Source organism: Kryptolebias marmoratus, linkage group LG23, assembly GCF_001649575.2.
Source record: "Kryptolebias marmoratus isolate JLee-2015 linkage group LG23, ASM164957v2, whole genome shotgun sequence".
In the NCBI taxonomy this organism is placed as follows: domain Eukaryota; kingdom Metazoa; phylum Chordata; class Actinopteri; order Cyprinodontiformes; family Rivulidae; genus Kryptolebias; species Kryptolebias marmoratus.
This window is the reverse complement of record NC_051452.1, coordinates 8997584-9008906: the sequence shown is the minus strand read 5'-3', so window position 1 is coordinate 9008906 and position 11323 is coordinate 8997584. Positions and strand designations below refer to the sequence as shown.

The 11323-nt window shown below is 40.6% G+C and overlaps 1 protein-coding gene across 1 annotated transcript in view; it reads right to left on the bottom strand.

The window, feature by feature from the left end:
• Nucleotides 1-10208, bottom strand: part of mrps9 (mitochondrial ribosomal protein S9) — an 11070-nt gene extending 862 nt beyond the window's left edge. The window contains exons 1-9 of the mRNA XM_017436448.3: nt 10093-10208; nt 9613-9777; nt 5390-5452; nt 5189-5219; nt 5027-5106; nt 2413-2498; nt 2250-2325; nt 1974-2142; nt 500-608 (exon numbers count right to left, since the gene is read on the bottom strand). Coding sequence (XP_017291937.1) covers nt 500-608; nt 1974-2142; nt 2250-2325; nt 2413-2498; nt 5027-5106; nt 5189-5219; nt 5390-5452; nt 9613-9777; nt 10093-10191 — 878 coding nt within the window. The 5' untranslated portion in view covers nt 10192-10208. The remainder of the gene's footprint in view (nt 1-499; nt 609-1973; nt 2143-2249; nt 2326-2412; nt 2499-5026; nt 5107-5188; nt 5220-5389; nt 5453-9612; nt 9778-10092) is intronic.
• Between the last annotated feature and the right edge of the window lie 1115 nt (nt 10209-11323).

Genomic DNA, 11323 nt, shown 5'->3' with positions numbered 1-11323 from the left:
GGGGGGGGGGGGGTATTTAACAGATAGTGGTATCAACGGCGGGGGCTTAGCTAATTTAATGTCTGGTTGGGTGACTTTTTCAGACAAGCACAGAGGATCCAAAGCTCTGTGAAAAGCTTTCTTTTTACAATCTCAGAGGAACTTCTGACTCAGCAGCACTCGGAGTGTCTGTGTTCTGGATGGCGTCTCAGCCTGAATGGCCTGCGGCTGCTGACAAAGTCAATTGTCACCTCTCTGCTCCAATTACAGGCCGTCCTCACACTGCGTGACAACACCAGCTCCGGACACTCACACACAGTCACTCAGCTGTGTAATTAACTCACTACAAGGAGATAAATAAAAAAAAAAAAAAAAAAAAAAAAAAAAAACAGGCGATGCCGTGAAGAGTGAAAAAGCTGCTTTCTTTTTTCTTTTTCTTTTTTTTTTAAAGGGGACGGGGGAGCGGAGACGAAAACCTGGGGTTTAAGAAAAAGAATATCTGCGAATAAAACACGGCTACCTGTCTTGTAGCGCAGGGAAGTACTGGACATATTCCTGGCCGTTAACGGTGATGCGTCCTGAGCCGCAGTCTCGGAGAACCACCGACGACCTGGACGTCTTCCTCTGTCCTGAAAGGGAACACCGATGAGTTTCCCCATCTCTACAAACATGTTTTCATTCATTTCCATTAGTTTTTAAAGCTTCACTTGCTTTTCAAAGCTAAATAAAAAGTCTTTCAAGTTGTGTTAAATGTGTTGAGCATCACATGACAATTTCAGAGTCTCTGCATCCATTTGTTTTAAATTTTACTTTGATTAAAAGTCATTTTTCCATGTGTTGTTCTAGTTTCGGAGCCGTTTATGTGACTATGGCTGTTTTCATGACGTTTCGTGTTACTTTTACAGCCATTTAAAGTCATTTGTTTTGTTTTGTGCAGTATTTGTGGAAATCTGTGATACTTTCAAAGTGTTTTAGACCATCTTTTCTAACCAGAAAGTTGTTTTAAGTGACTTCAAATCTGTTTCATTGTCTTTGCAGTCATTTTGAAACATTTAACATAGTTGTTTTAATCATCTTTGCTGCCATTTTGAGTTAAATTGTGGTACTTTGTAGCTGTTTTTTCAAATTTTTGTGAGATTTTGTATCCGTTTCGAGCCCTTTTGTGTTAGAAATGAAACGGTTCGAAACGCTTCATTTTGTGGTAATTTGTGGCTGCTTTCAGTCATTTTTAGGCTTCTTTTATTACATGTATCTCTTAGCATCCTCTGTAGCCGTTTTGAGTTATTCTGTCAGTTTTTATCTTTTAAAACTTCCAGAGTTCTTTGGCCTTTTGGATTTGGAAACTTCTCACATATCAGCATTTACAAGTAAAAATGATTTAAACTCCTAATTCGTGTATTTACATCAATCTGAAACCAAGCAGCCAACTTGGACGTCTGCAATGAAGCGATGACGATAAGGTTTAGGCTGCAGCTCAGAGTGTCCAGGTCTAAAACCCGCACTGATGGCAACAAATAATTATTGTTATCTTTCTTTAAAAAGTGTACTCCAGTGGATTGAATCATAAAATCAGGGACGGCTGACAACGTGGGCACAAAATGGACAACTTGGAGTACGATTTTACAATCTGTGCAGACAAAAACGAGCCTGAATCTGGCCGAACAACTTGCTGATCTCAAACACCCAAGATTCAGCGAGAGAGACTTGTTTTCTCGCAATCTATCATCTAACAGTCGCCGCTCGGTGATATGTTACCCCTCAGCGTGGTTCATGTAGTTATGGTGAAATATGCCAGATTGGGAAAAAAACATAAATTATCCTCTCAGCTGTACCATATCGTATTTACATTAAAACAAGCCCCAAATCAAATAAAATCAGGTTTTAATTGTTTAGTGTTGAACTAAATAATCTGTTTTTGTTTAAATTTACATTTTTATCAGGTAAAAAGAGCAAAACAGCTGTTTTCTTGGTTTGCACGTCCGATGTGCACCGACCGTCCGCGGTGCTGAAGGCGACGCCCCTGTCGTCCCTCTGCAGAGGCGGCACGGTTCTGTTGGTGGACTGGGCCTCCAGGTGCTGACGGTAGCGCATGACGAACTCCTCCTCCAGGCTGCAGTACGGCATGGACAACAGGCGCATCATCAGCTGGATGAAACGGTCGTACTGAAGGCCAAAAAAAAACAACGCAAGTGTCGAAGCCTGCTCATTCCTTGGACACAAAGGGACGGTTTATCTGAGGAGGAGGGAAAAACCAGGAGGATTGTTCTTACATCAGGAGTAGAGATGTCCTCCACCAGTAACACCTCGATTTCCTCCTTTGTGAGCCACCTGCTTGTTCCCAAGGAGCTGATAGAGACAGAAGAAACATTTTTTTGTTTTTATTCATGCGTTGTAAAACAGGAGAGCAGGTCTTCTCGTTGAACTCCAACTCACATCGCCTTGGTGTCGTTAGAGAAGAGTCCTTTGCCTCGCAGACGATCTTGGTACTTCTCCAGGTCCAGAATTTTCCCATACAGCTCCTGGAAAAAGGCCGAACGGAACAAAACGAAACAAAAACCGATAAGCGGGGCTTTATTGTTTTTTTTGCCAAACTGCTTAGAAAAAAAACGGCGTGGCGGTTTACGACACCCGGTCGACTACGTTATATTAGATATTCTGCTCCGACTCGGTTCAGGCACCTGAACTGTGCATCGGGGGAGACCTGGAGCGGAGCAAAAACGCGAAATTAAATAGATAACGGGCCAGTTTTTTGGGGGCTCGCTCGGATTGAGCAGGACCTGAGGGGAGTCTGTCATGGCGTTAAGCACAGACACACAGACAAGGAGTGTGTGTGTGTGTGTGTGTGTGTGTGTGTGTGTGTGTGTGTGTGTTGGTGGTGGTGGTGGTGGTGGTGGGGGGGCATGCTGGTCATGTCCCTGAAGGCACACTCCCCCCACACCAGCCCCCTCAACCACCCTGCGCTTGGGTGAGAACTCATTTCCCCGTCAATTATTCACCAGATGTTTGTTTAATTCCTTCTTGATAGAGTGTGCCTAATCCTCTGCCACTCTGACCGACGACAGAGGGGTGCAGGGAGCGGAGGACGGCGAGGAGGAGGAGGCGGGGGGGCAAACATCAAGCAAATACCAATTTTCTTTGGGAAAAAAAAAAAAAAAAAAAATGAAAAAAAAAATGAAAAAAATCAAAGAGAACCAGGGTGGGAGGAGAGAAGGGACGATGGGGATAAAGGTTTGCAAACACCGGCTGCTACAAGGACGAGCAGGAAGTCGCACGGATCGCCTCGATGAAGGAAGAGTCCGTGTCCGGGTATATTTGGGTCGAGATTCACTCCTTTCATTAAACCTTTCTAAACGCGCAAGAATGCTGAGCGGGAGGGCTGGTTTACACGCCGCTGCCCCCTCCTGGCAACGTCCTGGAGGTGTGTGTGCGCGTGTGTGTGTGAGGCCAGAAAACCTTAGACCGAATAAAGGCGAAGCTCGAGCACGGAACAAGTCGGCAGAAAGGGAAAAGCGGACGATTGAGCCCGCAATCACGCAGGCGGGCAGCACGTCTGACACACCTATTGAAACTAACAGCAGGGAGGTAGACTCAGACTGCAGGGCAAAAACCTGAGTAAGAGAGAGGCTGGGGGGGTTAATATTCAGAGCTCATCCTCCCTTTGTGTTTTAGATACAGACACACACGTCTTTTTTCCTCGTCTTAATCTGGGTCAGAGGAAAACAGGAACCAGAGTGTGGTTTCCTCCAGGTTAAACCCCCCCCCCAAACCAAAACCGATAATCAACCTGCTCTGAACGCACCCCACTTCCTCTAAAAGCCTGACAGAGCACGGCTGAAATGGTGCGCAAAAAATTTTGACTATTTCTCTGTTGTTCAGCGCTAAAAAAAACGTATATAAGTTTAAAGTTTATTACAGGTTGGGATTGCTCACGTTTTCCGACATACTTAACATTTTCCTTTTTTTATTTGTCTCTGTGACGAATTCATGAGCATTTCTAATTAAGGGTGCCACTGAAGCACGATTAAAATTGCGCATTTTCACACCTGGCAACGCAAAATTTAAATTAAAACATGTAGCGAGCGGTACATCGTAGACAAGATTTGCAAAAAAATAAAAAACAAAACAGAATTCTCCCCATCAGCACCAACAGGTGAGGAAACCCGGGTTATCTGCAATAACTATATAATGTGCTTATTGTACTCGTGATTAATTAATAATTAATGTACTTTGTCTCCATTTTCAATAAATAAACCTATATGTTAGGAGACTTAGAAGAATGAAGAGCATTGTCTGATAAGTAAATGTTATATAATTACCTTTTTGGGGTTGAAAAGATAAAATTCACTTAAGATCAGTGGTTTATTTATCCGTATATAAATGGATACATTTATCCCTGATATCAATCCTTGTTTCCTCGGCCTGCTGAGAGTTGATCAAACTTTCCTCTGGGTAACTTTTTACGCTTCGGATTGGATAAAAGAAGACGGTAAAGTCGTGAATCTACCAGTTGGGAAATCCAACATTTTTAGACCCTCCCTACTAACAAGGGTGGTTTATCTTTTCATCTGTGCTTCTTGAAAGTTATTGTCTGTTAAGAAAAAGCAGTTTTAGCATTTGTTTCTTTTCCTCAATGTACTGTACTGAGCAGTCACCTTCATTCTGAGGCACGTAACAAACTAAATTAAGCATATTGTAAGATTCAGGACTGTATCAGGACTTGTGTATTGTACTGTATAAGACTTTGTCTTTATTGTCCCCATAAAGTATATAGTATTGTGATTTTAACAGTACGAACAGCCGATTCTCTTACACTGTTGCAGATCTGCTGAAAAGCCAGACTCTCAAGAAGGAGTCAGCCTGCTAAATTAATTTCATTATAGGATAAAAAGATCTTGACTACGTTAAACTGGACTTCCATCCTGCCTCTAATCTCCCATCTTTTCATTCGGCTGGAAGGGGAAAAGAACGATCTGACTTTTTAGCTCGGTCTGAATTAAAAAAAATAGAAATAAAAAGGCCCGAAGGTGCATCTGTCTGCTGTACTCACATGCATGAGGGAGTAGTAGGCCTGCTTGCCGGTGTAAAACAGGAAGTGGAAAGGTCGCTTGTCTTCCCCCCACTGCACAGCTTCGAGAGGACAGGACAAACTCAGCTGCAGGTTTTTCACATTCAGAGCACAACGGGACATTCGGGCGGACACGTCACGTACCTCTCTGCTTCGGGAAGATGTCATCAGGATGCTGCGGATAAAAAAAAACAAACCAAGTTATGTTTGGAGTGACGATTCCTTCAAGGAACGTTAGTCCTGTAACTGAAGTTTTGAACCATATTCCTAAATGGTTCAAAAAATACCTTTCAAAGCATGAATTAGTGGCTTAATTTTGACATTTTTAAGAACTCAGAGTCTCACCTTCATGAGCGGCTGAGCGTTCTTGTTAAACAGGCCGGAGGGGAAGAGGTACGCAATGCTTCTCTGCGGGCGAGAGAGAGAGGACAAAAAAAAAAGGGAGAATAAATAAACAGAGAAGGCAGTTTGAGATTTCATGACATGTCCAAACAACACGGGTCACACTGATAGGACGACGATGACAGCGAGGCGGACGAGCCGCCTGCGGGTTCAAGGAAAGGCGAGTGAGATGTTCGCGTCTCTGTGAAGTTAGAGGAGAAAAGGAAGCAGGAAAAGACACAAGTTTCTGGCTTTGTTGACAGCGAGCAGAGGACGGTGTGGACGTCCAACGGTTCACTTTGAGTTCATCCCCTTCACAGAGTGTGTGTGTGTGTGTGTTAGCGGGGCTACAGATGGCCCCGCAAATGAGTGTGTGTGAGAGAAGGAGCGCGTTGGCCCCCGCCACAGTCATCCTGACAGCCTGTTCATCCCTCTCTTCCTCCTCTTCCTCTTCTCCCCCCTCCTCCTCCTCTGTCGGCTCAATTAGCGAGGCAGCAGGTGCAGCTCGCAGGAAGCAGGTTGCTGCCTTTAAGGTTGTCAAAACCACGGAAAGCGGGAAGAAAAAGAGGCCGTTCGAAGAAGGCGGGGGGGGATAAAAAAAAGAAAGAAATGTGAAGGGAGGGCTGGAAGAGGAAGATGAGTGAGGAGAAGTTAAAGGGTACATTTCATAGAAGTGGAAAACAGGTGAAGACACCTGTTTGTCCCGAGAGAGCGGAGACAATATGGGAGACCCCCGAGGGGCAAAGATGGAGCGAAGCACAGGACACCTCAGCCACATCAAGAAATCACCAAAAATGACGGAAGATTTAGCTAAAAAGGCTTCTGAACTCCCCGAAACCAACAGAAAGACTTCTTCCGTTTGTAGCACTGAAAGAATTTGCGCAAATTAGCCAAAAAGTTGCAAACTCCGGCGTCTGAAATGTGAAGATTTGCAGCTTTTCTTTACCGCGAAGCAAATCTGGCACAAAATTCCTACTGTGGCTTGAGGAAAAAAAAAAAAAAAAAAAAAAAGGCACTTTCCGAGGTTTCAAACACTTCGCTGACTCAGAAAGTAAAATATTTCATGAAGTAGAAGCAACAAAAACAAGAAACTAAACTGACTGAAGTTTCCCGTTCACTTCATCTGTGAGGATCGTGACTAACAACCAGCTCTGAGGACATTTCTACGAACAAAATACTTTTTTTTAAAAAAAAAGCTAAGCAGCGTTTGTTAAATTTAACCTTCACACAGACAAGTTGATTCGCACTGATTCAAAGATTTCTTCATTTCAACAACTGATAATTTTGCCAAGAATTTAAAAAAAAACGTAGCAGCTCATGTTTAATATTTCTAACATTGAACAAATTTCCAATCAAGACCAAATCAAAGCACTTTAATTCGAAAATACTAAATAAACTGAGCAAACGAACGGGAACAAACCTAATAATGAGCTGAATTTCTTTCGTTTTGACACAACTTCAGTGGCATTTTTTAACGTTTGAACACTGATCGCAAAAATTCAGCAATTCTGTGCCTCATTTGGTGCTTTTTATCCAGGAGCAAAGAACAAAAACAGCACATTATACCTCATTTATCTGCCTGTTCTCTAATAAAAACAGCAGTTTGGCCTCTGCATTTAGAAAAGCCTGCATTAGTCGACACCAAAAATGATAAAATTTAGACAAATGTCGATCACTTGGAGTCTGATTCGGATAACCATCACCAAAGATCAAATGTTTAATCTTTTTTTACAACACATAATCTCAGAAGCAGCGTGATCTTCAGACTCAGAGTGAGGTTTGAAACTGCGTTTTGAGGACTTGATGTCAAACTGTCATTATTTTTAAGCATTTTTGGTGCAGAAGAAGCAACAATAAAATGTGTTTTTAAAGTTTAACAGGTAACAAATTTGATTTGAAAACTTTACAGATGTATTTATAGGTCTTTGTGTGTCTGTTTGTAGCGTTTATCCCCCCCCGGCTGTAAACATCTTTTTGATTTTTCCCGGGTCCTCATCACCGTCACGCCTGAGCAGTCTGGACGCCAGAGCCGAGCGCAGGGATTTATCAAGAGCCGGACCTCGCAGCTCTGCAGTCTTCTCCGATTTATCCCTCTGCCTCCAAACGCCCGGGCTTGGACTGCTCGCCGTCGCTTCAGCTTTCACAGCCCGATGCCAACAGCTCTCTTCATTATTCGTGAGGGGCCACGAGGGAATGGCAGCGAAGGACGGGTGGGAAATCAAGCTAAATGCTTGGAGCAGAGCGGGCAGGAATCTGGCCCCAAAAAAATCCCAAATAAAGAATGTGTTTGAGGGTGTTACTAATATCAATGATGCAGCGGATTAGCCAGAGGTGGCCACACCTGCCTGCTGGTGACTCAACGAGAAACCAACTCCTGCCAGCAAACACGGCGCATAAAATGTCTTCTCTGAACGCATTAAAAGCACCACATGAGCAGAAACCCTGAAATCAAGTTGGTTTGAGCTATACCCTGACTGAGTCTGGATCCAAATGTCCCAAAACGCTTCCAACACCATAGAGTAGTGACTCTATGGAAGAATAAATAAATAAAACTAATCACTCAATCAATAAAGAACATCAGTTTTGTCTTTTTTTTCATCTGTTAGTTTCAGAGCAACACTGAAGTAAGGAGGAGGCGAGCTGTGACCCCTCTTGCGGCCCACATCGCAGTAAATTAATTAGAAATTAGTTTATGTATTCATGTCTTTATGCCACTGAAGCCAATCAGAACCACAGCTGAACACTTTTGACTGAGAAAAATGCACTATAACTAATAATCCAGACTAGCTGTCTGTTTACAGACTTCTAAAATTTGGGATTATTGAATTTTTTCAAAAATAATTGATTTTTTAAAACCTAATTCCTTCATAGACAATACAAATCAATAATAATAATAATATTAAATAATTGAAAACTGTTGATGTCAAACAGTTGGTAATAGTTTTGCTGTAATTTTCCTACAACATATGGTGTGACAGTAATACACCAATATCAACAATAAGAGGAATCAGCTTGTTTAAAACAGAATTTAAAAGCCCACACCATATCTAGTTAAAAAGGCATGTTTTACGTTCTTTTTAATGCCAGAAAACCCACTCGATGTGGTGAAAAAGTAACAATTTATTTATTTATTTATTTTTAAATAACTGGCAACTGTTTTAAAAAGCAGCTTCCCAGTGCAGACGGGACGCACCTAAAAGAAACTTCACCTATTTTAAGTCACGAAAGATGCAGATTTGTATTTTTATTTATTGCACTCAATATTTATCACGCTGACCACAACATGCTCAATGTTTGTGTGTGTGGAGGTTGTTCCAACTCCAATTTACTCTGATATGTTTCTTTGACATCTTAAGCTACACAAAAGAACCTGGACGGGTTTAAAGGCCATGAGGATTAAAACTAATCAAAGCTAATTCTTAAATTAGAAACAAAATCAGGACAATATTTTTCACATATCAATGGTTAATGTGTCCTTAAATTAAGCAATATTTGTGATCGGATGCCAACTATTACATGTATTAGTTGACTTAAGGAAAGAGCTGAAAGGGATGGAGAAGGCCGGCAGTTTTGTTGTACTCGTATATATTTATTATATATTTACATATTTATATATTTACACAACCTAATTGACTTTTCGGTTTAGAAGACGTTGCACAAAAGCCAATACCGTTCTCACAAATTCTACCCATGCGCAATATTTGTTACACAGACTATGCAGTTCAATCACACGACTAGAGCTTCCTTGTAGTTTTCCTGCTAAGTGTTTTGTTTACATCCAGTGCATTCCCACATTTCATAATCGCATTATAATAACTCCTGAAGAAAACTCTTTCAAACTGCACCATTTGACAAAGCTCAGGATAACCTCTCTTCTGTTTTGTTTCATACTTTGCGATGAGTACCTTTAAAATGGAAGATAAAATTACACAGAAAAAAAAGGACTTTTTCGTGTTGGCTAATTTGACTTTTATACTAATTTAAAAACAGGACAGTTTCTTTATCAAATGTAGTAATCTGTTTATGTAATCAAAGTAGGGATGGGCATTTAAAAAGTAAAATTCACTAATAATTATTAGGTTATTAGAAGAGAATCATCAAAGCCACATGTGGGAGACTCAAACAGAGAAAAGAAACGCACATATACAAACAAAGCACACATTTTTCTGTAAAGTAAGTGAACTTACGTCAATGTCTTCCTGAGTGAAGTTCTCTGGATCTTCTCCCATCATGTTCGCCAGGTGTCGTTTCCCGATTTCAAACTCTTTTATCTGCTCCTGGATGAACTCTGCGGTGAACTCGGGTCCTGCGGAGGCCGGGCTCTTCTTGCGGAGAGCAGAGCTCACGCATATCTGCGGCGAACGGAAAGAGACGTGAACAATTTTTAATTAGCCTCTGGAACCGTATGGACATTTGGATAAGCACATAACAGCAGCCGAAGCGTAGCTAATATTTCAATAAATCAAAAAATACACCAAAAAGGAAAAGACGTATCGTCGCAAGAAACTTAGAGGTTGATTAGTTTTAAATTTGAATATTCGGCAAGCCAGTTTCTGATAGCGAAAAATGCTAACACAAGGGCGTCTGTCTTTTTGTAATTTAAATCAATTCTAAATCACCTAAAGAGCTAAACTGACTATTTTAGGAATCAAATAATCTTTCTTTACCTGTCGGCTCAACTGCAGACCGATTGGGTTTAATCTCGAGCAGCAGTTTACGCATTTTCCCAGCAACAAACCCACAACCCGCACACGGGAGGCCGCCATCTTTGCTAGCAGCCGTGACGTCACGCCGGAAGTACGCGATGACCTTTCGCATCCATTTAAAAATAAAATATTTGTATTTAAAAATAAAATATTTTTAAATGGGCTCCATTTTAGGGTTTTATTTACTTAAAATTAAATATTTTGAAACTGAATTTATAACAAAATTCTTAAAAAGTATTTCTTTTTCTGAAATAATGCAAAAATATTTTTTTAACAGTTAATTTCTGCAACTGAAACGTTCAAATCTGCTCCTTTTTTGGTAATCGTTCGTGTCAACTTTTACTACAACCAGTTCCTCAAGATTTCTGATTGCAAACAGCTTTTAAACGTCAATTAAATATATTTATAAAGCATGAACCTTATGTCACAAACTGAAAAATCCAGGTAAATCCAATTATAATTTAATTTAATCCAGGGAAATTCAGGAATTTCATATTAATGCAATGCCAATACTGTATGATTTCTGCAGTCTGCATTTAGTGCTATTTTAGCAAAATGTTGATCTTATTTATGAGATGTCTGCTGTGAGTTTGGGGATTTATAACTTTTACACTTTAAAAATATTTACTTACAAAGAGTTTCCTACATACATAGATATTTCTTTAATTCCTTCAAAAATGCTGGAATCTGCTTTAGTGTTCTGCTTTGTTTTTAGGTTTCTTTATATATGGACTAAAATGATGTCAAAACTTTGATCTCCAAATGATTAAATTTACTTTTAACTAACATTTAGTAACAACAAAGCCAAAAACAAAAGAGTGATGCTTAATCCCAAACCATGGTACAACTACCACCATTTTAAAAAAAAGACTGGGGTTGTTTTAGTTTTCCTTTCTCTAAACTTCATTTTTTAAAGCCAAAAGCATTATTCCCCATCAGCTTTCCCACCTACTTCAACAAGAAATGCAAGAAATGTTATTTCAGACACCAATGCGGTGCGAGGTTTTGGCTGTTTTGAGCACTTAAATGTTATTCATATTGCCAAACACTGTGCAGTAAGTTTATCTAGACAAGTGGAAAACACACTGGCATATAATTCACGAGTTATTTTCAAGTGCAACTAGCAGCTGTTGTCTTATCTCAAAGTTTACACAGCGAAAATACAGCGTTTTCATAGCAGTTTTTGTAAAAT